We start from the raw sequence: 26,789 nt of genomic DNA, 5'->3' as shown, positions 1-26,789 counted from the left end.
CTAATAAATAACCATTGTTTATAAGGCTTTTCTTACCAGTCCCTGATTCCGAACAAACTTTTCAAACGTGCTCAGGATTTCTTCATCGTCCTCTGGGTCTTGTTGTTTAGCCATGTTTTGTCTCTGACCCTCCAAAGATGCTCAGCCCTGACTGTCAAAATATTACGCATGTGTTCCGTTGCTAGGTAACAGCTGTCATTAACATTCGCGCCGCTAACTTCTTCCGGTTGACACTTCCGGCGTAGAAAGAGTCCATGCTTGCTCCGCTTCAGAGTACATCGACAATTGCTCTAAATCAATTAGATCAGGTCTCATTTTAAACCGGTAACGTTAATGAATTGTGAAATGGGATTTATGTCTTCCACTGTTAGATAAAAACATTCCTTGTATCGCTATATGAACATGTTTATAGCCTCAAGCTAGTTTAGCTAGCTATCATTATCTGCAACAAGATTCTAGCTAACTAAGTTAGCAAAATGGGTTAGTTATACAACTCTTTCCTTGCACACTGCAGAGCTGACATTGCCGTTCTCCTAGCAACAGGATATTATGCCCGGCATTCCCCCTGCAAAGACATGCTAAACTTTGGTAATATACATTTTTTTTAGCACTCTAGTGCAGTACAACCAAATACTTTTATAACTAAACCAAGATAGACCACAGCCTGTCGTTTCCAATCGGAACAAATTAGTCATAGTGGGCAGAGCCAAGCACTAGCTAGCGAGATTATATTAGTCCGTTCTAGCAATAATATGCATATTTCCGTTAGGAACTCCTACTCTGAAGTGTGCAATAACTCAATTCACCTTTGCGCTCCTTCTAAACTACGCAATTTTTTACAACTTTGATAAAGGTTAAAGTCTACAAAACGCAGTCCACTCTGTTCATAACATATTCTAGTTTTGGGAACAGAAAACTGTACTGAGATCGAATGTTTCGTCAATGAGAACACAGGGGGGTGCCTGTGCCTGTCGATGGCTATATGGATCCACTAATTCAGCACTATTAAAGGCCCAGTGCACTATTTTTGTGGTGATGATTAACATTAAGAATATTTTAATTAACCACGAGACAATGATTGAGAAACAAAAATGTTATTGTTGAAATTAAACTATTCCATAAAAATGTGCATATGAAAATCATAACTGGCACGCAGATCGGTAGAAGAAATGATATGCTCCCCAAACTTGAAACTCGTGTGACGCCTATGAAGTCTTTATAAAATAATTGCCTTCATGTTTCTATGGTTGGATTTTCAAGCAATGTAAGACATGCCTCACAATGTGGTCAAACATTCGGGTTTCAAACAATTAAGTATGTTTTAAAAATGCATTCTGCCTCCAGCTCACATTGTAAAGTGGTGGGTGATGCACTGATAGCCTGTCTACCATTGTTTTTTCTCCTGGTCAATTTGGCCGGCAACAATTTTATCTGCATAAAAAAAAGAACGGCCAAAAGCAGGCCATTACCAGCTAATGGAAACCCTGGTAGAGGCCCTACTGAGTATTTCCCACCCCACTTTAGCTGAGATGGGTAGAAAAGTTCTCTCTATAGACCAATATTCTCAACATACCTGTGTCAACATTGTATATTTTCATTATTGGTATTCATGTATTTAAAACCATATATTTTTTATTAGAAATTATTCATTGCATTTTCTTGTGACAATAGAAGTGACCATTGATTTAAAATGCTATATCTTTTGAGTTATCCACATTGCAATGTTTTGAAATGCAGGCTTTTGACTTATTTGGTGTGACTTGCTTAGTAGCGAGCCAACTACCTAGCTAACTGGTATAACTACGTCCCAGGCTGTGCACCTAATTCTCCAGTTTGATGTTTTGTTTGTTGTCAGCCACCTCCAGTCAGTCAGCAGGATGTCCAGTTTGGACGTGCTAGCCAGTCCCGGCGGCGTGGACGTGTCCTCCTCTCCCAAATCACCACTGGCTAAAACCCAACATCCTGACAAGGACTCCAAACCAGTAACCAAACAGAACCCTGCCTCCCCTCCCCGGTCTGAAGCTGGCTCCCCACAGGGAGCTGGAGCAGGCACAGCAGAGAGGCAGGCTGAAGTGTTCTAGCTGCGGAGGCTCCTGGATGTTCTTCTGCTACACCTGCTGCTCTTTAGTGGGCGTCAGCCAGCAGGAAATCCCCTCCGTCAAGGTCAGGGAAAGATCTGGGGCGCTGTTCTCCTTATTGGCCCTATTAAACATAACACACACAGGCTTGTAGTGGCCAGTCTGATTGGTTTTATTAAAGCACACAGGCTTGTAGTGGCCCGTCTGATTGGTTTTATTAAAGCACACAGGCTTGTAGTGGCCAGTCTGATTGATTTTATTAAAGCACACAGGCTTGTAGTGGCCAGTCTGATTGGTTTTATTAAAGCACACAGGCTTGTAGTGGCCAGTCTGATTGGTTTTATTAAAGCACACAGGCTTGTAGTGGCCAGTCTGATTGGTTTTATTAAAGCACACAGGCTTGTAGTGACCAGTCTGATTGGTTTTATTAAAGCACACAGGCTTGTAGTGGCCAGTCTGATTGGTTTTATTAAAGCACACAGGCTTGTAGTGGCCAGTCTGATTGGTTTTATTAAAGCACACAGGCTTGTAGTGGCCAGTCTGATTGGTTTTATTAAAGCACACAGGCTTGTAGTGGCCAGTCTGATTGGTTTTATTAAAGCACACAGGCTTGTAGTGGCCAGTCTGATTGGTTTTATTAAAGCACACAGGCTTGTAGTGGCCAGTCTGATTGGTTTTATTAAAGCACACAGGCTTGTAGTGGCCAGTCTGATTGGTTTTATTAAAGCACTAGCCTGCAGACATGGGGTGTCAGAGATAATAGTACAACTTGCGGTGCCACACACACTAGATTGAAGTGTACTTCGGTTCTGGTGCAGATGTAGGCTTTTGTTACAGCCCAGCATGAAAGAACACACCTGATTCAACTAATGATCAAGCTTATGGTGTAGGTATAGATACACATTTGAGACAATTCACAGTACATGTGGTGACTGTTTGTATTGGTAATACCTGACCTGTAATTGATGAACATGGTTGGTCACACTGTAAACTTCCTCTAACTTGTGTTTGCAGCTCCCTATAAAGATTGACATCATCAAGCATCCCAGTGAGGTTGATGGGAAGAGCACAGCCATACACGCCAAGATCCTCGCCCCTGATGATGTCACCATCTACACCTACCCCTGCATACCTGAGTATGAAGATGACACAGACAAAGTTAGTCAGCTTTTCCTCATATGAACAAATATTCAGAGAACAATGTGAGCCTGATTAACTAACAGTTTGTCTACCACATCATATACATAAAAATGTGTCATTCTAACATAACCTGATTAGATAATATTAATACCATTTGTATTATGTTGACTTGAAATGACTGTGACAAGTATTGTGTGTGTGTGTGTGTGTGTGTGTGTGTGTGTGTGTGTGTGTGTGTGTGTGTGTGTGTGTGGCGCGCATGTTTAGGTAGTGCTGGTGTTCCCTGGTCCTGGATCAGTCTCAGTGGAGGAGATGACATGGAGATTACAGAACCTGGCTGACATGAAGTCCGCTGCCTCCCCAGATGAGGAACCGTCCCCAAAGAGGCCCAGAGCCGAGGAGACACCAGAGGCCACATAGCAGGCTGAGGGATAGACATCAGAAGCCACACACACAGAAGAGAGGGGAGGGGAAGCAGGGATAGAGGGCCAGACTGAGACACCAGGGGCCTGTCCCCTCCAAAGTGGTGTTTATCGACAGCACATGGAACCAGACCACCAGAATCATCACAGATGAGACTACAGGGTAATTATGGTAGATATAGCATTGATGTAGCTTAAAGTGCTGTACATTACCTAGTTATAGCCTACAACTAGAGCCCAGAGTTTTTCCTGGTCGGGGTCACAATGTGAACAGGAAAAACTCCTGGCCCTGATAATGACTGATGGGCTGTTCTTTTCTCTGTCCCTGCAGCGTTGCTCCGTGTGGAGCTGAAGACCAGGAAGACGTGTTTCTGGCGCCATCAGAAAGGTTCTCCAGACACCTACCTGGCAACCATATAGGCTGTCTACTACTTCCTCAAGGACTACCAGGAGCTGTGTCTGAGACAGGAGTACACAGGACAGTACGACAACCTGATGTACTTCTACTGTTACCTACACACACTGATCAACAAGGCTAAGACAACCGCTGGGAGACGCTGAGGCTGCAGGGAGGAGAGAGAGGCCAAAACTACCGCTGGGAGACGCTGAGGCTGCAGGGAGGAGAGGGGCCAAAACTACCGCTGGGAGACGCTGAGACTGCAGGGAGGAGAGAGGCCAAAAATACCGCTGGGAGACGCTGAGGCTGCAGGGAGGAGAGAGGCCAAAACTACCGCTGGGAGACGCTGAGGCTGCAGGGAGGAGAGAGAGGCCAAAACTACCGCTGGGAGACGCTGAGGCTGCAGGGAGGAGAGAGAGGCCAAAACTACCGCTGGGAGACGCTGAGGCTGCAGGGAGGAGAGGGGCCAAAACTACCGCTGGGAGACGCTGAGGCTGCAGGGAGGAGAGAGAGGCCAAAACTACCGCTGGGAGACGCCGAGACTGCAGGGAGGAGAGAGGCCAAAAATACCGCTGGGAGACGCTGAGGCTGCAGAGAGGAGAGAGAGGCCAAAACTACCACTGGGAGACGCTGAGGCTGCAGGGAGGAGAGAGAGGCCAAAACTACCGCTGGGAGACGCTGAGGCTGCAGGGAGGAGAGAGAGGCCAAAACTACCGCTGGGAGACGCCGAGACTGCAGGGAGGAGAGACAGGCCAAAACTACCGCTGGGAGACGCTGAGACTGCAGGGAGGAGAGAGAGGCCAAAACTACCGCTGGGAGACGCTGAGACTGCAGGGAGGAGAGAGGCCAAAACTACCGCTGGGAGACGCTGAGACTGCAGGGAGGAGAGAGAGGCCAAAACTACCGCTGGGAGACGCTGAGGCTGCAGGGAGGAGAGAGGCCAAAACTACCGCTGGGAGACGCTGAGGCTGCAGGGAGGAGAGAGGCCAAAACTACCGCTGGGAGACGCTGAGACTGCAGGGAGGAGAGAGAGGCCAAAACTACCGCTGGGAGACGCTGAGGCTGCAGGGAGGAGAGAGGCCAAAACTACCGCTGGGAGACGCTGAGGCTGCAGGGAGGAGAGAGAGGCCAAAACTACCGCTGGGAGACGCTGAGACTGCAGGGAGGAGAGAGAGGCCAAAACTACCGCTGGGAGACGCTGAGACTGCAGGGAGGAGAGAGGCCAAAACTACCGCTGGGAGACGCTGAGGCTGCAGGGAGGAGAGAGAGGCCAAAACTACCGCTGGGAAACTACCGCTGGGAAACTACCGCTGGGAGATGCTGAGACTGCAGGGAGGAGAGAGGCCAAAACTACCGCTGGGAGACGCTGAGGCTGCAGAGAGGAGAGAGAGGCCAAAACTACCGCTGGGAAACTACCGCTGGGAGATGCTGAGACACACAATCACCACCAAGGCCTCCAAAAATAGCTGACAAACTGTCTTACTAACCAGTTTTCCATCCAGCCTTTTTATGCAAGTAAAGTACGTCACTCACCTGCCAGTCAGGTAACCTTGTCATCTTAGTTTTGCTCTTGCACTTTGAGATTTTTTGATTTTGGAATTCGTCAAAAGATTTGGCGCGCTCCCCATAGAGATAAAATATAAATGTAACTTTCCAAATGTCGACAAAACAAAATACGCTATACAAGGCAGTGGCGACCCATCATTCAGGGCAGGTGGCTTGCCGGTCTCCCCCCTTATGCCGTAGTTTGTACATCTCAATTGTCAGTAGAAACCACATTTGTTTAAGCAAGTCAGCCATATCAGCTATGTTTTTTTAAAAGGCAGTAAATGAAGCTGAAAGAAGTGTTTCCCTGCCAGACAAGGCTCCGCTGATAGCCAGGTGTAGCTTGTTATGGGACTCTGCTGTTGGGACTCTGCTGTTGGGACTCTGCTGTTGGGACTCTGCTGTTGGGACTCTGCTGTTGGGACTCTGCTGTTGGGACTCTGCTGTTGGGACTCTGCTGTTGGGACTCTGCTGTTGGGACTCTGCTGTTGGGACAGCTTTATGTAGGCCCTAACAGGTTGTGGGCACCGCTTGTCACCGTTCTAGTGCTATTAATGTATTGTTTAGTGTTGTGTCGTGACTTTGCTGGCATGCATCCCACTAGTTTTTTTTATTTATTAAATTTTTTAGCCCCACCAAGATTTACATGCTAAAATCGCCACTGAGACGAGGTAGGATCTTTTTGTGTCTAAAATGTCTAATGCAAGAAATGGCGGTGGAAACGCTTTTATGCACTAATATTGAGATAGACATCATATATTCAAGTCACACGATGACATTTTGCGTGGTCCTCCCACTACGACTTAAATATGTTAACTTTACAGGGTGGTGAAGGTACAAGGTGATGAGCTTGATGTGCCTTTCCAATAGATATCCAGCGTCTTATTCTGGTGACATGATGATCGATGCTTTGTTGCCGTTTTGACAAATAAAGAATCTCGCTCTTTGTCCATAGTAATCTCATGTCGGCTGTAGCTACACTGTATCTGCCAGTCCATAGTAATCTCATGTCGGCTGTAGCTACACTGTATCTGCCAGTCCATAGTAATCTCATGTCGGCTGTAGCTACACTGTATCTGCCAGTCCATAGTAATCTCATGTCGGCTGTAGCTACACTGTATCTGCCAGTCCATAGTAATCTCATGTCGGCTGTAGCTACACTGTATCTGCCAGTCCATAGTAATCTCATGTCGGCTGTAGCTACACTGTATCTGCCAGTCCATAGTAATCTCATGTCGGCTGTAGCTACACTGTATCTGCCAGTCCATAGTAATCTCATGTCGGCTGTAGCTACACTGTATCTGCCAGTCCATAGTAATCTCATGTCGGCTGTAGCTACACTGTATCTGCCAGTCCATAGTAATCTCATGTCGGCTGTAGCTACACTGTATCTGCCAGGCCATAGTAATCTCATGTCGGCTGTAGCTACACTGTATCTGCCAGTCCATAGTAATCTTATGTCGGCTGTAGCTACACTGTATCTGCCAGTCCATAGTAATCTCATGTCGGCTGTAGCTACACTATCTGCCAGTCCATAGTAATCTCATGTCGGCTGTAGCTACACTGTATCTGCCAGTCCATAGTAATCTTACGTCGGCTGTAGCTACACTGTATCTGCCAGTCCATAGTAATCTCATGTCGGCTGTAGCTACACTATCTGCCAGTCCATAGTAATCTCATGTCGGCTGTAGCTACACTGTATCTGCCAGTCCATAGTAATCTTATGTCGGCTGTAGCTACACTGTATCTGCCAGTCCATAGTAATCTCATGTCGGCTGTAGCTACACTGTATCTGCCAGTCCATAGTAATCTCATGTCGGCTGTAGCTACACTATCTGCCAGTCCATAGTAATCTCATGTCGGCTGTAGCTACACTGTATCTGCCAACACCAGAGTGGAACCATGTGCTATATAACGCAACAAAACCATCAGCAGAGTTAAAAATGTGATGGACCCCATTTATTTTTTAAAGTTACTTTTATGTACAATACATCAGCCTTTTATCCACAACAAGTCAATCTGATAAACATCTCTGGTGGGAAAATGCATATTGTTTTTATGCAGATTTTAGAATATTCTAATGAAACCCAGCTACTGTCTAAAACTCTGAGATTTATGTGGAGGACAAAGTACAGCTCTAATTCGATCCAAACTTAGGAGATTGAAACTCTTGGTGCTGTCTTTCAGTGATTCAGGTTCAGATGTGATGTTCTAAGGAATGGTTGTTACTGTGCAACATATGTTGAATTATGAACAGTATATCACCTGGTCTGTGTTCATGTGTTCAGTAGAAAATGTACTGAATTTACATGTGAATACAGAAATGTAAAGATTTTGATAAAGGCTGGGGTTGAATTCATTACGCTGGACATCTGTCAATGCGGTTTGTTCTTAATGTGCATGTAGGTTCCATTAGCTTTAACAGGCTAGGTCAACATGCTGCAGGGTTTTGAGCTGCTGGTATTTACTGGTTGAGAGCCAGTCTACCGTTAGCTACTGGGAGTACGTGGCTTCATCTCCAAGTGGTGCTGCTCAGTGCTTTTCAATGGCAGTGTGTGAAATTATACCTGACAAGCTCTTAAAGATACAATTGAATAGGAAACTCTAGCCGACAGATCACATTTAAAACAGATTTTTATTTACAAATCAGGGCAGGCAGCATGGGTTAATTTAAATAATTACATTTCTCCAATTTAAAAGAAGTAATCTCATAGTCGCTTCCACACCTTTGGTTCAACATCATCACTGCCCAACATCCAATCATCATCAAGCCACTAAGTGTACAAATATTCTACGTTGTTTACTAATCTTAACAGAACCATACACCTGCATCTGGATCAAATACATCCGTGAAGCCGATGGGGAGTGTGGGTGTACTGTCCATCTGTGTTCTAGTAGTAGGCCTCTCTGATCTTGGCCTGTAGTGTGTCGCAGGTCTTCTTGGCATCTCCCAGCAGCATGGATGTGTTGGGCTTGTAGAAGATGGGATTGTCTACTGCAGCATAGCCCACACCCATGGTCCTCTTCATCACAATCACCTACAGTACAGGGAGGGGAACGGGGTGAGACATGGCTCACATCACCTTTATATTCCTGTTCCCACCGGAGACTGGGGTCCACCCTCTGTTTACAACTGTCTAAATCAGGGGTACTTAAGTACCATGAGAATGTCCAGTCACACACATTTCCTAGGTGGCAAAGGTCCAGATGGATAATGTCATTTATCAGCATAGTAACAAACCCCCACCTCACAACCCATGTGACCTCAAACTGTTCACACCCCTCTTGTTGGCGGAGAGAAAACTGTGCAGCTAATTTCCTGCAATTCTACGCATTTTGTCATGTCTTATGTGTGTTCATATGATACCAGGGGTCGAGGCATGACTAACCCTCATTTATCATTTCAGTTCAGGACCCACGGCCCGTCTGCGTATGACTGGTCTAAATAAATAGTGGCAGAAATATCTTTAAAATAACTAGTCAGAGATCTCATCACAACCCCCTACAGAGGAACAGAAGACAGCACACTTCACAATCTCATTTTATGCTCTACCTGTGAGAGCCCTTGTCACCCAAAGAGTAGGAGGACTCAGCCCTCAACACCAGAGAGCAGAACAAGACAATATTGTGCATCCTTCCTTCCTTCCTTTTGTAAACCAGTGAGAGGGCCCTGTACTAATACTCTTATCCTACCTTCTTCATTCCCTACCTGTTTGGACTTCCAGACCTCCAGGACTGGCATGCCAGCAATGATGGAGTTGGGGTCCTCCTGGGCTGCTGAGTTCACTGTGTCGTTAGCACCCACCACCAGCGTCAGGTCAGTCTCTGTGGGACACACACATTCAGTAAAACCAGTACAGAGACCCTGGCCAAACTATGGATGGAACCAGCCAGGCAGCGTTACAAACACAACCAAGTGTGAGGGATGCCTGCTGGTCGTTATGATCAATCTATACTGAACAAAAATATAAAACGCAAGTTACAGTTCATAGAAGGAAATCAGTCAATTTAAATAAATAAATTAGGCCCTAATCTATGGACTTCACATGAATGGGCAGGGGCACAGCCATGGGTGGGCCTGGGAGGGCATAGGCCCAGCCAATCAGAATGAGTTTTTCCCCAAAAGGGCTTCTTTATTGCAGACATAAATACTCCTCAGACAATCTGGCAGGTGAAGAAGCTGGATGTGGAGGTCCTGGGCTGGCGTGGCTACATGAGGTTGTAAGGCTGGTTGGACGTACTGCCAAATTCTCTAAAACGACGTTGGAGGCGGCTTCTGGTAAAGATATAAACATTAAATTCTCTGGCAACAGCTCTGGTGGACAGTCCTGCGGTCAGCATGCCAATTGTCAGGTGGACGGATTATCTTGGCAAAGGATGAAATGCTCACTAACAGGGATGTAAAGACATTTGTGCACAACATTTTAGATGCAAAGCTTTTTGTGCGGGTGGAACATTTCGGGGATCTTTTACTTCAGCTCGTGAAAAATGGGACCAACAATTTATATGTTGCATTATATTTTTGTTCAGTAAATTTATCAGTGTGTGTGTGTTCTGACCTTTGAAGTCCTCATTGATCTCATCCATCTCCAGAACCACGTCGTATGGAACACCTGCCTCAGCCAGGAGCACGTTCAGCTGGCCTGGCATACGACCTGCCACAGGGTGGATACCAAACCTAGAAACACAGAAAAACACACGCACACACAATAATATTGTCTTTATGCAATTCCTCAGTCAGTCAGGGCTTCACAGCTTTGTTCTGAATTTGGAGAATAAAGATGTTTTCCACTCTAAAGCTTTTAGACCCAGATGTGTTTTGTCTTCCTTGAATTTAAGAGGTGACCTGCCAGTGTTCCTGACCAGGAAACTCAAGACGGTCAGTGGGATTGTAAAACTAACTGGAAAGAATGTTATTTTAGAACTCAGACTAATACAGGAAGATATCGTTATCTCACTGTGACAGGAGGACTGATGGTCCCCAACTAAAATAAACAGAGTGAAGAGAGGGATGATTGAGGAGAGAGGGAGAAACAGAGAGGATTGTATTATTGTGAAGACCTACCTGACAGACTTGCCCTGCTCTACCAGCATCTTCACCATGTCAGCGATGGGGTACTGGGCCTTAGCCGCACACAGACCCCAACCTACACACACACACACACACACACACACACACACACACACACACACACACACACACACACACACGTGTTATAAGCAGACCAACCTACACAATCACAGTGTCACTGTAGGTAAAGTTAAAATGTTACTGTTAAAAGGTATGACTCAGCGATGCACGAAGTAAACAGCAGTCGTGTAAAGTACTTAAGTAAAAATACTCAAAAAAGCACTACTTAAGTAGTTTGTGGGATCTGTACTTTACTATTTATATTTTTGCCAACTTTCCCTTCACTACATTCCTAAAGCAAATATGTACTTTTTACTCCATACAGTTTCCTTGACACCCAAAAGTACTTGTTACATTTTGACAGGAAAATGGTCCAATTCACACACTGATCAAAAGAACTTCCCTGGTCATCTCTACTGCCTCTGGTCTGGCTGACTCACTAAACACAAATGCTTTGTTTGTAAATGATGTCTGAGTGTGCCCCTGGCTATCCATCAATACAAATAAATGGTGCCGTCTGCTTTGCTTAATATAAGGATATAGAAATGGTTTATACTTTTACTTGACACTTAAGTATATTTAAAACCAAATACTTTTAGGCTTTTAATCAAGTAGTATTTTACTGGGTGACTCACTTTTACTTGAGTTATTTTCTATTAAAGTATCTTTACTTTTTCCACCACTGGTAAACAGAATATTGGGCCGATTTCCACAACAACTAAGAGTGTTGAAGCGCGAGGTTGAACCTCTGCTGTTTGGTCCCGAAGCTACCATGTAGCAGCGAGGAGCGCACCCGCACACATATACCCTGTACGACTGAGAGCAAGGTCTTGCATCATGCTCATCTTAATATCTGAGGTGCTGCTCGTGGCCACGTCATAACTCTACATTGAATGCGTTTGATGGTTCAGGTTGATGTGACCAAGACATGGCAGAGAAATATCATGTCGACCAGATAAACGATAGAGGTAACTTAATGACCAGATAAACGATAGAGGTAACTTAATGACCAGATAAACGATAGAGGTAACTTAATGACCAGATAAACGATAGAGGTAACTTAATGACCAGATAAACGATAGAGGTAACTTAATGACCAGATAAACGATAGAGGTAACTTAATGACCAGATAAACGATAGAGGTAACTTAATGACCAGATAAACGATAGAGGTAACTTAATGACCAGATAAACGATAGAGGTAACTTAATGACCAGATAAACGATAGAGGTAACTTAATGACCAGATAAACGATAGAGGTAACTTAATGACCAGATAAACGATAGAGGTAACTTAATGACCAGATAAACGATAGAGGTAACTTAATGACCAGATAAACGATAGAGGTAACTTAATGACCAGATAAACGATAGAGGTAACTTAATGACCAGATAAACGATAGAGGTAACTTAATGACCAGATAAACGATAGAGGTAACTTAATGACCAGATAAACGATAGAGGTAACTTAATGACCAGATAAACGATAGAGGTAACTTAATGCAGAGGTTATTCTTGGAAGAATAAAAACAGAAGTGAAGAAGGTCTGTTTGAAACAATTTGTTCTGTTCTCCTCTCCTGACCTCTTTCCCCTCCTCTCTCCCAATACCCTTCCTTTATCTCTCTCTTACCTCTCCCCATTTTCACCTCCTCTTGCCCCATTTCGCACTCTATTCTCATTTTCCCCTCCTCTCCACCCCTTCACCCTTTCTCTTCCATCTCTCCCCTCCGCTCTCCCTTCTGTCTTAAATCATAGAATTTCTACTGTCTGGGGGTGGTGCGTGCGAGGAAACCCCTTTCCCCTGCCTGTAAGTGTTATGGGGTTGTGTGTGTGTGTGTGTGTGTTATGGGGCGGGGGTGAAGAAGAGGGCATGCGTGCGAGAGGAACCCCCGCTCCCATGTGTCTGTCTAACGCCTGCCTGTGTAACTGTCCTGGGCTATCAGCGTTCTGGATAGAGGTGAGAGGCCAGTGCTGTATGTTGATTACAACTAATCAACTTTGTTTGGAACAAATTCCCCTGACCTCTAACCCCTGGGCCACTGTAGTCTTCTATATTACCAGTTACCTCTGAGGTCTGACTGCCTGCCTGCCTGTCTATCTGCCTGGCGAACAAGCTCGCTCCGCTTCACAGGGACATAGACAAACCGCACCCTCTACTGGACATTCCCTGTCCCTGTCTGTCAGGCTCCAATCCAGATGTTATGCCAGGGTTCATTACTAAATGATCTGGTAGCAGAGTTCAGTCTGGGAGGAGAGCAGAACACACAGACAGAGACATATAGATACATGACTCTGCACACAACCCTCCTACAGTGATGAACACAGGTGTGTTACATAAGACTACCTCTGAACCCTACCCAGAACTTGCGTGTTGTGCGTATGCATGATTGCATTTGTGCTGTGTGTGTGCTTTTGTGTGTGTGTGTGAGAGAGTGTGTGTGTACCTGGGGTGATGATGATGCTGTTGGCCTCTTTAATAAGTTCGATGGACTGGTCCACATTGACCTCTGTGTGGGTGCCTGTGATCTCCATGGGTTTCCCCCCCGCCGTGGAGCTAGTACCGAACCCTCCCAGGATCACGTTGGGCAGGGAACGGTTCATTGCCTGGAAAGAGGGGTTTAACCAGGATTAAATACAACATTTATATTATATCTCTATGGGGAGCGCGCCAAATCTTTTGATGAATTCCAAAACCAAAAAATCTCAAAGTGCAAGAGCAAAACTAAGATGACAAGGTTACCTGACTGGCAGGTGAGTGTGAGTGAGAGAGGCTGAGAAAGTGTGTCTGTATGTGAATGCGAGTGTTTAGCAGTACTCACCACACACATGATGTAGGAGAGGATAGCACCAGACGAGCCAATCAGAGCTCCTACAATGGTCATGAGGTTGTTGTCCAATAGGAATCCCTCGGCACACAGCGCCCAACCAGAGTAGGAATTGAGCACAGTGATGACCACGGGCATGTCAGCGCCCCCGATGGCCATCGTCAGGGTTACACCCTACAGGAACACAATCACAGTCAGGACACGCTTCAGTCACTAGTTGGGTTGCAAAATTCCCAGGTTTTCCAGAAATACCAGTTGGAGGATTCCTGGATTTCCTGTTAATTCCCCACTGATTCCAGTAATCTTCCAACCTCGATTTCTCAAAAAGCTGTGATTCTTTGGAAAGTTACTAGAATCTTGGAACTCTACCCAGCAAACCGGGAACATTCCCAGAACATTAGCTAAGATTCCCATTAAGTTCTAGGTAGTGTTTTATCGACCATTAGGATGATAACATTATTTGAATGTTTTTGAGATGTTTTTTTTTTTCTTTTCAGAAAATGTTTTAATTGTAATATCCTTGGAATGTATTCATAACATTCACTGAAAGGTTGTGCACAACACCTGTAAAAAGCACCCCAGAACATTCCCCAAACGTTCTCAATAGGTTTCCAGGTAAGGTAATAGTGCACCAGTAATGTTTTTAGAACATACTGCCGCAACGAAATATAGGAGCAATGTTCTGGGAATGTTCTGGCAACAACAACATTTTTTTATACAAACATTGTGTAATCATGAGCCAACTGGCCAGGTTTTGTGTTATGAGAACATTTGCCGCAACCTAACGAATGTTCTAGGAACTTTTACAGAGCCAATTTTGGTTTGCTGAGTAGTCAATAGATAAACCTCTCACAGTAACTTTATGATACTGTTTTATTTCCTCTAGATCAGGGGTAGGCAACTAGATTAAGCCGTGGAATGATTTTTGTTGGAGCCGAAACAAACTATACAAAAAAATGTTAAACACTCGGGCCAGTTTTGGCCAGCGAGCCGCCTGTTGCCTAACCCTGCTGTAGATTTTGTTTGTTGTTGTAGCCTTTATCAAGGTCAGTCCCACCAACATTGTTGACTGTCAAAGTTATTCTTATTCTGATTAGAGCTGAATAACACTATTGGTCATTGACAGTCTTTCTTCACCATGTCTGTATAAAACATTGCAACTTTAGCCATGTTCTCACCATGATGGTGGAGAGTCCAGACACTCCAACCAGACAGCCCATGCCAGTAGCGTAGTCAGCACTGAGCATGAAGGGAATCATACCACCAACAGACGCTGTCATGAGACCGGCGTTCATCATGTGACGCCCCGGCAACATCAGCGGGGCGGAGTTCAGAACGCCTGACAGGAGGGAATACAGAACAATATTCACTTAACTGCACCCGGAACTCAAAACTCTGAACTCAGAATTGATCATTCTGAACTGGAAATTTGGAACAGAGAGGAGTGGAACGGGGCAGGGAATCCTGGAAGGAGAGATGGTGTAGGGTTGTATTGATATATCACATTGATTAGAGCGAGAGGTGGAGGTCAGGTGGAGCCTTCTATTATATTGATAACAGACCACAGATCTGGCAGGGACTCCCGCCTTCGGTCTGCCTCTCATTACCAGTGATCACAGAGGGAACAGAGAACTGACGGTTTCTAAACGCAATAGACAACCGTTTCTCACGTGGGCCAGAAAAATAACTCCCCTCCATAGAGAAGCAGCCCCCCCCCCCCCCCCCACACACTTAAAGAGAAGATTCACCCATTTTGAATGTTATATTGTTTTTGTGTATCTCTGAGTGATGTTCTATCGATTTCCTGGGTCATTTAATATTTTCATGTGTATCTGAGTTACTGGTGTTCAAGCAGGCAGAAATCCATCCAGTTTGACGTAGCACTGTGATAAAGTCTCTCTCACTACCCTGGAAGTTAACAGGAATAGGACTTTTACATGGTGAAAATGTCTCTCATACATGGCAGATTTTAATACTGGCCGATATCATAACACGGGAGGTTGTCTTCTCTCAAATGACTCAACGATCATATTTTTTTAGATATTCCTACCTTCGAGAAATTTAAAATTTAACAGAGGGTCTAGCACATTTCTCCTATTTGTCTGCCTCTTCAGTCCTGGGTGCATCGCATGGTGCAGTTGTGAATGTCAGACTCCACTCCGAGGCACATCGATCGGCAGGTTGAACAGGTGAGATTGTAGACTCCTAAAATTGATAGTGCAGTTTGTTTAGGCAATTTTACAGCTAACTAGCTACTTCATATACTGATATTGTCTTTGGTATTATTGTGTGTAGCTAAATTTGCTAGCTAGCTAGCCAGCCCATAGAGAGAGCATTGCGGATTTGGTAGTCGACTTAAGCTGCAACATATTTCCACAACGATTTTTACGTTTCTACCAACCTTATTATAAACGCCAAAATGAAACATTTAATCACAAAAAATATTGCTCTCACATATGTGTTATTTAACACTACATTATAGGAAGGAGTGGATTTGGGTGGATTTTTCCTTTAACAACTGTTACCTTACCAACATAGAACTCCTACAAGCCTCTCGGCCCTTCCACTCTGTCAGGCACGCAATAATCAGACATACTCACAAACACACACACACCATCCTGGCCTGGATTTCCCATGGGATCTTGAGCTTTGGCTAGATCAAAGGAGGCAATCAGTACCACAGGACAGAGAGCTCAGAGAAAGAGAGAGAGTGTGTGTGTGTGTGTGTGTGTGTGTGTGTCTCTGTCTGTCTGTCTGCGTTCCTGCATCCACGTGTGTTAATGGCGGTCTACAGTACCTTGCAGCTTGCCATAGGCCACCAGTGACCCGCTGAAGGTGACCCCTCCGATGTATGTGCCGAGGTAGGCCACAGTCTTCACCATGTTGGCTGCAGGGTGCACGTCCAGGTGGGGGTATTCGATCATGTACTCTGCCACACAGGTCAGCACTGCGGCCAGACCCACCAGGCTGTGGAAGGCAGCTACCAGCTGGGGGAGGTCGGTGATCTCAATACGCTTAGCAATGGTCAGACCTGGGGAAGCAGAGTAGCAGAGGGTCAGAAACACGCAGTAGGGCACGGGGAAAACAGACACGCCGTCACATTAGAGACCTTCAGTTCTATACAAGTACCGATGGCTGTAGGTCCTAGCAGTTGATTTGGAATTCAGCAACAACAAAGAACAGCCCTGAATCTCTGAAGGTGGCCAAATGTATAAGACATTTTCTATGGAAGTATTTTCTCCTGGTCTCACAGTGCTTCACATGGAGTTGGACTAACTCTCAGTGCTACAACATACTGTATTTGCTGGGAAGGCAACCATCTGGACTGAATTACTTTTGTATTCATATTGGGCATTAACATCAGAAGTAACAGAATAGTCTGGACGCACGCTCTAAACAGTGTTGTCAAAAACCCTAATAAAAAAGCAACTAGTTCTCTAAAGGATAATATTACTAATATCAGACTGCGTAAACACACATGCCCTGTGTGTGTGTCTGACAGCTGCCAGGGCCTAAGAGAATAATAACATCATATCAGTATAACACACCACTACTAAAGTACACACACACACCTAAAGTACTCTGACACCATGAAGATATCAGAACAGGTATATCTGTAAATCTAGACAGCATGATGGATGGTCCATCATAGTTTCAATAATTCACACTCATTTTTCAAAGACTACAGAAATAATATGCAAAGTCGATAACATGTAAAAACCTTAATCATGGTTTTATACACTTTTAAACAAATGTGGAATGGTGTATGAGATCAGATATTTCTAGACTTTTCTGCCTGTGTTGTCCAGACCAAAATCCTCATCACCAATGGCAGAAGGAAAAGCTCAGAGGTAGAAACATGGCATCTAGCTGCAAAAGTAGACTTGGACCCGTTTCCCGGACACGGATTAAGCCTGGTCTTGGAGGAAGGGCCCAGTGTCTTCTGGTGGCCATGGACTTTTTAGTTTCCATTTGAATCATAAAGTATTTTTAGATGTTTAAACACACTTTCAATACATTTTGATTAGATTTGAGATGGTATGTATGTGTATATGGCTGTATGGTGTGGCAGGTCTACGTACCCAGGGTTCCTCCGGTGGCCATGGCAGCACTCATCTGTGCCAGCAGCTCGGGAGAGGGCTTCAGGGAGCCAAGGGTGGCAGCGATGCCCCCTGCTACCCCCATCATGCCCAGGGCATTACCCAGACGACTGGTGCCCTGTGAAGACAGCCCTGCCAATGCTCCCACACAGCACATACCAGACCCCAGGTACATCATCTGGAATACACAGTGTTACACAACATAACACACCTACACAACACAGTTGGCTTCCTAACCCCAGGTAGTTACATCATTTGTAGAACAGCACTTCAACAATCACAACGGCACATCAGTGTCACCTGCTCGATGTGGAAGCCAGCAGCCACAGAGGCCCCGTAACCTCCTATGAAGACTCCTATTGGCAGACCGTACAGGTAGTTGTACTCTGGAGGGTCTGTAGGACGCTTAAACATGTCCAGCATCCTCTGGGTGATCATGAACCCACCTGGGAGGACAGAGACAGGTAGTGACAGTGAGTGAGTGCACGCTTGTGTGCGTGCGTGTGCGCATGTGTGTGTCGTGTGTGTGCCGGACCTGCGATGTTGATGGAAGAGACGAAGGCTGCAGCCAGAGCCAGGCCCTCGGGGAAGGAGGAGGGGTGGAGACCTCCCCCCATCAGGACCAGACCACCCACAGCAGTCAGACCTGACATGTGGAGAGAAGACATGTTCACACACACCTTGTTCAAAGTCCAGGTGCTTGAAGGAGTAAAGAAATGGAATAATGTAACAGTTTCTGCAGGGGTTTCTTAAAGGGAGGGCTTTGTTACACTACACAGCTCAATACTACAGACACACCCAGTATGGAGAATAGGGTGACCATTACTTACTGACACACCCAGTATGGAGAATAGGGTGACCATTACTTACTGACACACCCAGTATGGAGAATAGGGTGACCATTACTTACTGACACACCCAGTATGGAGAATAGGGTGACCATTACTTACTGACACACCCAGTATGGAGAATAGGGTGACCATTACTTACAGACACACCCAGTATGGAGAATAGGGTGACCATTACTTACAGACACACCCAGTATGGAGAATAGGGTGACCATTACTTACAGACACACCCAGTATGGAGAATAGGGTGACCATTACTTACTGACACACCCAGTATGGAGAATAGGGTGACCATTACTTACAGACACACCCAGTATGGAGAATAGGGTGACCATTACTTACTGACACACCCAGTATGGAGAATAGGGTGACCATTACTTACTGACACACCCAGTATGGAGAATAGGGTGACCAGTACTTACTGACACACCCAGTATGGAGAATAGGGTGACCATTACTTACTGACACACCCAGTATGGAGAATAGGGTGACCATTACTTACTGACACACCCAGTATGGAGAATAGGGTGACCATTACTTACAGACACACCCAGTATGGAGAATAGGGTGACCATTACTTACTGACACACCCAGTATGGAGAATAGGGTGACCATTACTTACAGACACACCCAGTATGGAGAATAGGGTGACCATTACTTACAGACACACCCAGTATGGAGAATAGGGTGACCATTACTTACTGACACACCAGGGTCGTATTCACTAGACACCAAACAGCTGAAAACTGACTCACACAAGGAGGGACTGACAAAACCTGCCCAATAAATGCTTGTTTTTCATTGCAAAGCATTTTAATACATTTTACTAAGGTGTGCGCAAATAAATATGGCCCAGCAGTGACAATGTTTGAGCCCTGACCTCTTACCTGAGATGGCGTTGGTGACGGACATGAGGGGTGAGTGGAGGGCGGGGGTGACGCCCCACACCGTGTGGTATCCCACAATGCCGGCCAGGCCGAAAGTGGTGACCATCTGGGTGAAGGCTGCGTTGGGCGCCGCCAGGCCCAGAGCCAGACATGTAGAGAGACCTGGGGACAGGCGAGGACAGCAGAGAGGGAGGGAGTTAGGGTGTGTGTGTGCGCGTGTGTGTAAGTGTGTGTGGTGTGAGTGTCTGACCTGCGGTGTAGACACCAGCGTTGGTCAAGGTCTTCTGGAAGGGTGAGACCACAGCTGCCTTCTCTGCCGCTAGCTCTGCTACACTTTTCTGTTTGACTGGAGCGGCCGGGGGTTGTGTCTTAGGTTGGGGGGATGGGAACAGGCTCCTGCCTTCCTGGAGATGTAACAAACACAACGTGAGAGATGCACAATATGACCAACACACAAGATGAAAAATACACAACGTGAGAAATACACGTTGTTAGAAATCCACAACGTGACAAATACACATCGTTAGAGGAATACACACATTGAGAAACACGTGAGCAATTGATAAATATTCTAAATGGAGGTTATTGTTAGAAATGGAGGGATCCTGTCATGGATTTAATTGGAATCCTTGCTTTTTAAAAAGTGAGTTTCTGCGGCATGGTTGAAAATAAGAGACTGACCAATCACATGCAAGTTGATGTTCTTAACTGGAAGACAGGATTCTTCATCTGTCTACCTAAGGGACTTGAGTAACAACCACGGGGATATAACGATGGAACATAGCTAGCGAGAAAAATGACATTGAAATAGCATGAATAATTCTTTGTTTAATACGTGGTAAGGTGACACGCCTCGTGCTTTCTCTGCCTCTCTAGTCTGCCATAAACACTGTCAAAGTGTCAAAACTGTCAAATCAAGACATTCCTGTTAAAGTGCATTTAAAAAATATATTTCATAACTAGCATTCCTGTTTCTCACGTAAACTGTGCTATGTGCAGCCAGCTGGATTCCAGCTCTGAGAGACTATAGCAGGGTGGCTTATGGGTCATGGTGACGCTTCACTCACAAATCACAGCCTGCATCCCAAATGGAACCCTATTTCCTATATAGGGAGCTACTTTTGACCAGGGCCCATAGGATGCCATTTGGGAGGCAGAGAAAGTCTGAGCATGAAGGGACGTGGACTCTTCAACTCATTCAACAGAGAAGATCTGCCAAAGTTTGATTTTGGAGTGAAATATCACGTTTAAAACTCACTGCTTTCTTCAGTCTCAGTGTGACTGAGTCGCCTATTTTGGAGCCACTTTACTTATCGTGTCAATTGAAACAAAACCGAATCCAACCTTTTTTCACAGGAGAAGACAGCATTTGCACCCACAATTTGACGGGGGAAAAAATACTACCAACCTCAAGAGACATCTGAAAGAGAGTCCTCACAATATATACGCTCAGGTAATAACAGATTATTAATGCTAGTTAAGTAGTAACTAACTAACTATGACAGAACTTTGATTCCAATACGCTACAGTATGTTAAAGGTTGTGATTTATCATCTGCTGCAGAGTAATGTGTTCTTCTGCCAATCTGTCTGTTGGGAAAAGAATCTACAAGAGGATTTTATGCAGAAAAATATGTTGGTAGGACAATGCTGTGTATGTTTGTGCACATGGAAGTCAGTGATTTATGTTTACTATAGGTTAATGAGACAATGGAAATGGAACGACTAAAATGAGACTAAATCAAAAGGGCATTTAGTTGACTAAAATGGCCCATTGTTTTATTCATTTTGACAACAACTAGACTAAATCATTATTCAAATGACAAAAATGTGACTTAATGATATTTTAGTCAAAATGACCAAGACTAGACAAAACAATAAATAAAAGAGTACCAAAATGGACATATTCTACATACAGTATCAATAGAGACATATACTACACACCTGCATGACCATGGTTCCTCTGATGACATGGTCCAGTGTCCCATGATCAAACTCTTCTTTGGGCTCAAAGTGGAAGTAGTCCTTGTCTGGGCTGATGGGAATAATCCCAATTAGAATCATAAATTAATATATCACATTTATATACTGAACCACCTTCATAAAACTCCAATCCTTTTAGACCTAACCAGAAACAACTCAGGGTCTGTGGGGCTATAACAAAGGCCTGGTGTTTTTCCTGGTCAGGTAACGTGATCGCTTCTAGGGAAAACTACTGTCCCTGTCTAGTAGTATAATAAAGTGTCTATCCATCCAAAAACCTGTCCACCCACCAGTCTCTTTACCTGATGGCCTTGAGCAGTTTGAGCACGTTGTTGGAGTACAGGGTGCTGGCTTGGGTGGGCATACGGCTGGGCAGGTCCGTGAAGCCGATGTGTGTCACACCCTGAGGAGAAACACACACAGCTCTGTTACACACACACACACAAACTCCAACTATACACACTCTAGGGACAGTATTATTCTTCCAGAACTGAGCTGGTCTCCTCACCTTGTGTACATGCAGCTCTCCAGGCTTGGTGGTCTCAATGTTTCCTCCAGCCTCAGCAGCCAGATCCACCACCACAGAGCCATCCTTCATAGACTCCACCATCTCGGTCTTGATCAGGATGGGAGCTCGCTTACCTACAGAGGGCATGGTCACGGATCATATAGAAAGGGAAATTATTAGGATAGAAAGAATGGAATGATATTGATGGTGATAGAGAAAGGAGGGAGAGACGTCGGAGAGAAACAAAGAGAGGAGAACAAGCAGACAGAGTATGAATGAATGAAATACTGAATTAATGAATGTTCACCTGGGATGAGAGCAGTAGTTATGAGGATGTCCACGTCTTTACACTGCTTGGCAAACAACTCCATCTCAGCTGCAATGAACTCTGGGGACATCTCCTTGGCGTAACCTCCAACACCGTCCCCGGACTCCTTAATGTGCACCTCCAAAGGCTCCGCCCCGAACGACTTAAACTGTTCCAGAGCTGCTGGTCTGAGGGTGGATACAGAACATCACCATCATCAATACTGTACCTGGTATCGAAGACTAACTACAACTCATCTGGTACTGCAACTCACCTGGTATTAAAGCTTCTGACTGCAGCTCACCTGGTATTAAAGCTTCTGACTGCAGCTCACCTGGTATTAAAGCTTCTGACTGCAGCTCACCCGGTATTAAAGCTTCTGACTGCAGCTCACCCGGTATTAAAGCTTCTGACTGCAGCTCACCCGGTATTAAAGCTTCTGACTGCAGCTCACCCGGTATTAAAGCTTCTGACTGCAGCTCACCCGGTATTAAAGCTTCTGACTGCAGCTCACCTGGTATTAAAGCTTCTGACTGCAGCTCACCTGGTATTAAAGCTTCTGACTGCAGCTCACCTGGTATTAAAGCTTCTGACTGCAACTCACCTGGTATTAAAGCTTCTGACTGCAACTCACCTGGTATTAAAGCTTCTGACTGCAACTCACCTGGTATTAAAGCTTCTGACTGCAACTCACCTGGTATCGAAGCCTCTGACAATAGCTCCCATAGACTTGGCGGCTCCAGCTGCAGCCAAACCAGCCACTCCACCTCCGATGACCAGGACCTGGAAGGGTTAACGAGATGGCAGTCAAAGATACAGCGACGTCATATTGATCCCACGGACTCTGCAGTACAGTCCAGATGACAGGTTAGTCAAAACACTATAATATAGTTAATGCTCTGAGATGTCACAGTTGTTCAGCTTTGACAGGTACAGTGATATAACTGCTATAGAAGGACTTACCTTGGCTGGGGGGACTTTCCCTGCTGCTGTGATCTGACCAGTGAAGAATCTGCCGAAGTGGTTAGCAGCCAGAACAACAGCTTTGTACCTGCAGGACACACACAGTTCTATGAACACATTGAACAAGTTTCAGAGCTGGAGGCTAAGACATATGCGTTACTGTGTGTGTATGTATGCGTGTGTGCATGCGTGGATGTCTGCATGTCTGGGTCTCTGTGCATGTCTCCCCTTACCCTGCAATGTTAGCCATGGAGCTGAGTGCGTCGTAGCCCTGTGCGATGGTGACGCGCGGGACCTGATCCATGGCCAGCACGGTGGTCTGACTCTGGACCAGCTTCTCCATGAGATCAGGATTCTGGGCTGGGTAGATGAAGCTCACCAGGGTGGATTTAGGCTTCAGCAGCTCTGACTCATGTTTGCCAGTAGCCTCGTTCAACACTGGAGCTCTCACCTGGAGAGAAAGTTCAAGAGAGAAGATGGGTCAGAGGTTACCAGGGGCAAACAATGTCTAAGAGATTGAAATGTTTATTTAGTTTCCTCTACTAACTCAAACAACCAGCAACAATGATTTACTCAGACTTTACCTGGTTTCACCAGTGTTATCCCATACCTAATACATTGGAAGGGCAAAACTCATTCCTCACTCAATTTGTTGTGTAAAACTCCCATTGACATACTATAAGTGTGAAGTATGGTTTACAATAAAGTTCCATTTCAACATGTATCTATCTGAAGTTAGGATCTGGCCCTCAATAGTTCATAACACATGTTGTTGCCGAACAGCACGTTCGAGGGGATCTGGCTGAGCGAGGAACTGTGTGGGACAACTAATCTTGATCTCATGATGAGTAGTTCATGGAATGCAAGATGATCTGTAGATCCATGATTCTGCACAGAGCCTTGATCAGGCCGATCCTCTCAGATGTAACCCTGCAGCCCTGGGTTCAAGTTAACTCCCGGCCCAGTATTGCCCACACTGAGTTTGAGTTTAGTTTGAGTTCCATAGCCCAGTACTGACCTTGAGGACCAGGTCAGATCCGAAGGCCCCGTTAGTGTCTGTGATGGAGGCTCCAGCGTTTATGTACATTTGGTCAGAGAACTTAGCGTGGTCTCCTGCTCCAGACTCCACCTGGACGTTGAAACCCTGTTTGACGAGCAGCTCCACCCCCGCAGGGGACACAGCCACACGACGCTCATTCTTAAAGATCTCCTTAGGAACTCCTACCACCAGGTCCTTATACAGCCGTCCTGTATGAACACACACAAGCTCATTTTAACAAACACTTGAGGACAACCACATAAGATACAACACACCTCGGGGAAAAACAATGGGTGTGATTTACACACACTGAATCAGTGCGCACACACAAACACACCTATACAGATACATGAGTGGGAGACATGAGTATAGCATTACAATTAAGAGCATGAAGAGTAAACCAAGTCTGAGTTCAGAAAACAGTGCTGTTTGCCGTTATCAAGACTAGGTGAGAATCTGGGAGAGACTGACAGGTTCAGGGTAAAAGAGGCTGCAGATGAGACTGTGGAAGAGGCAGGGAAGGGAGTAAGGAAGTATGGAAGTGAGGCAGGGAGTGAGGCAGGTTGTGGTGTACTAGGCCGTAGTGACTACTACTGTAGTGTGTGTAAGTTAGACTAAAAGACAGTGTAGTTCTGCAGCGGAAAGTGAGTTGGGCCGGAGAGGCCGGTGGAGAGTCGGGTTTCACATATCAGTCCTTACACGGTGTGGTGACCTCCCCAGCACAGAAACATTATTAGCAGCTGGTTGGCTGCGAGCCAGTACCCACACCACGACGAGGCCTGCTCTGTCTCTCACACACAGACCCAAACCCTGCTCTGCTAAACGCCCCAGTAACACACAAAACTTCCACAAACACACAACATACACTCCAGCACAGCTACCTCAGTCAGTGACAACACAGGGTAGTGTTTATAAAAAGTAGATCTGCCACAGAACAGCAGAATACACATTTCACCTTTAACTGACCTCTCTTAAAATGTTCTCTTTGCAGGTTAGCAACAGAGAGTGGAGTTAGCCACGGTCAGGTTAACACCCCATAGAAGCATTAGCTAAGTTGATTCACGGTCCTATTGTTTCCTATTTCAACAAATTCTCTAACAACCCCTATTCCAAACAACCGCCACTGCTCTGTGGGAGTTTTTCCACTCCTCCAGCCAGGGGAGAAAATGTCCTTAACTGAACTGCTGTTTAGTTTCCCAATGCCTTTATTAGGACAGAGAGGAGAAGCTATAAAACAACAAGCAGCCAGGCCTAGACTGCCTATTGTGGCAAAAATACAGACAAGACAATTACCAGAAGATAGTGTTAAAGGAGTTTGTGTGTTTGTTAAGGAGTTCTAGTTGTGTGTGTACTACCTTTAGCAGGCTCACAGTTCCAGAGCTGTGGGAAGGTCCTGAAGGCCCGTCGGCCAGGTGTGTGGTGGCGAACACCTTGCTGGAGCAAGGTGACAGTGGAGCCGCAGCAAGAGACACAGCGCAGTAGAGAGGACATGGCTAGTGCTGCTGAGGGACAGGCCTGTAGCTGTACCTCTGGTCAACAACACCTAGAGACACAAACAGGTATGTGTGTGTTACAGGTGTGAACGTCTTCTAACACTACGTCTGCTTGCTGCTTCCTCAGCCAGCCTTGCTTATCTTAACTGCCCCTGGAAAGTCCTGAACACACACACACACTTTCTCTTCAGCTACTGGGCCTAGCGACGGCAGTGTGACATTTCAGCTGTGCAGGACAGGACGCAGGGCTGTATACACACTACACAAAGCTACGCGAGATCTGGAAATATGACAGTGTGGTTGTGACAAGAACACTCCTGACTGCTGGGTGAGAGCATAGGACAGAGGAGGGGGTTGGGTAGGAGTAGGGACAGGAACAGAAAGGGTTGGGCTGGGGTAGAGGCTGGAGACAGGCAGTAGATCTACATGCAGAAACTGGGGCAGAGAGAAAGAGGGATTATATCCACATGCCATGTTGTGGGTTAGCAGAGCACAAGGCAGCAGCAGCTCAAACGACACACACAGCCTCTCTCTAATTCATTCATACACTCACTCCCTCTTGCTACACCATTGGAGTACAACTCAGACAGGGTGGAAAACTGGGACACAAGTCTCTATTACAACCTGTAGCTGTACATTTTGTCCGTGTATGACTGTTGCTTCCATATATGACATGACTGTTGCTTCCATTCATTCCTGCAGGAATAAACAGAAAAGTTCGAGAAAAGTTTTTTTATTAGGGTAGCTACAAAAAGATTTCTGAACGAACCTTCTGGTAGTTTTCGTCTCAGCCGGAAACCAGTTCCTGTTTGATCAGTTATAAAATACGGCAGGGCAATTTGTTTGGTCGGAACGACCTTCACTTTTTCATTTTTCGAGTACACGGAACGAAGTTTCGGTATCGCAGGTTTATTGCCGCGTTCATATGAAAGTCGGAACTAGGAAACTCGAACATGTCCGACTTGCTAATTGGTTGAGCGCGGCACGTGTACAACTACAGCCGGTTAGCAAGTCAGACATGTACTTATTTATTATTTATTTGTTTTAATTCAAAATACAACAATTTACATTCTTACATCAAAATATTACATCAAAACAGAACGCAGGTATTGATGAGAAAATACT

At 45.4% G+C, this 26,789-nt stretch overlaps 2 protein-coding genes across 3 annotated transcripts; one reads left to right on the top strand and one right to left on the bottom strand.

The window, feature by feature from the left end:
• Nucleotides 1-233: 233 nt before the first annotated feature.
• Nucleotides 234-7,944, top strand: LOC106562503 (tRNA-uridine aminocarboxypropyltransferase 1). Of its 2 annotated transcripts, XM_082957866.1 has the most exons (6): nucleotides 234-324; nucleotides 515-588; nucleotides 1,856-2,163; nucleotides 3,093-3,236; nucleotides 3,486-3,803; nucleotides 3,972-7,944. In XM_082957866.1, exons 3-5 carry the CDS (start codon nucleotides 2,098-2,100, stop codon nucleotides 3,636-3,638), a joined length of 363 nt encoding a protein of 120 aa, XP_082813992.1. In that variant the 5' UTR covers nucleotides 234-324; nucleotides 515-588; nucleotides 1,856-2,097; the 3' UTR covers nucleotides 3,639-3,803; nucleotides 3,972-7,944. The 2 variants fall into 2 exon arrangements, with proteins under 2 accessions (XP_082813992.1, XP_045546349.2); XM_045690393.2 differs by having other exon boundaries at nucleotides 270-588.
• Nucleotides 7,945-8,198: 254 nt separating this feature from the next.
• LOC106562460 (NAD(P) transhydrogenase, mitochondrial) lies at nucleotides 8,199-26,600 on the bottom strand. Its single transcript, XM_045689369.2, has 23 exons — nucleotides 26,434-26,600; nucleotides 25,527-25,714; nucleotides 24,151-24,380; nucleotides 23,366-23,583; nucleotides 23,133-23,220; nucleotides 22,864-22,952; nucleotides 22,170-22,357; nucleotides 21,863-21,996; nucleotides 21,657-21,757; nucleotides 21,316-21,406; nucleotides 19,623-19,776; nucleotides 19,373-19,534; nucleotides 18,173-18,283; nucleotides 17,938-18,083; nucleotides 17,620-17,815; nucleotides 16,335-16,568; nucleotides 14,716-14,876; nucleotides 13,532-13,711; nucleotides 13,157-13,316; nucleotides 10,648-10,729; nucleotides 10,142-10,260; nucleotides 9,292-9,407; nucleotides 8,199-8,620 (listed from the first exon to the last, which is right to left on the bottom strand). The coding sequence occupies exons 2-23, from the start codon at nucleotides 25,660-25,662 to the stop codon at nucleotides 8,474-8,476; spliced, it is 3,243 nt and encodes a 1,080-aa protein (XP_045545325.1). The 5' UTR covers nucleotides 25,663-25,714; nucleotides 26,434-26,600; the 3' UTR covers nucleotides 8,199-8,473.
• Between the last annotated feature and the right edge of the window lie 189 nt (nucleotides 26,601-26,789).

Source organism: Salmo salar, chromosome 11 (genome assembly GCF_965601325.2).
Source record: "Salmo salar chromosome 11, fSalSal1, whole genome shotgun sequence".
Taxonomy (NCBI): domain Eukaryota; kingdom Metazoa; phylum Chordata; class Actinopteri; order Salmoniformes; family Salmonidae; genus Salmo; species Salmo salar.
The sequence above is the reverse complement of the archived record's forward strand: the minus strand, read 5'-3'. Positions and strand labels throughout refer to the sequence as shown.

Coding starts and splice junctions, on each gene's coding strand:
- LOC106562503 (XM_082957866.1), top strand. CDS start 2,098: ATGTTCTTCTGCTACACCTGCTGCTCTTTAGTGGGCGTCAGCCAGCAG. Junction 2,164..3,092: donor AGGAAATCCCCTCCGTCAAG/GTCAGGGAAAGA, acceptor TTGTGTTTGCAG/CTCCCTATAAAGATTGACAT. Junction 3,237..3,485: donor ATGAAGATGACACAGACAAA/GTTAGTCAGCTT, acceptor GCGCATGTTTAG/GTAGTGCTGGTGTTCCCTGG.
- LOC106562460 (XM_045689369.2), bottom strand. CDS start 25,662: ATGTCCTCTCTACTGCGCTGTGTCTCTTGCTGCGGCTCCACTGTCACC. Junction 21,758..21,862: donor GAGAGCTGCATGTACACAAG/GTGAGGAGACCA, acceptor GTTTCTCCTCAG/GGTGTGACACACATCGGCTT. Junction 13,712..14,715: donor CTGGACTCTCCACCATCATG/GTGAGAACATGG, acceptor GTGTTCCTGTAG/GGTGTAACCCTGACGATGGC.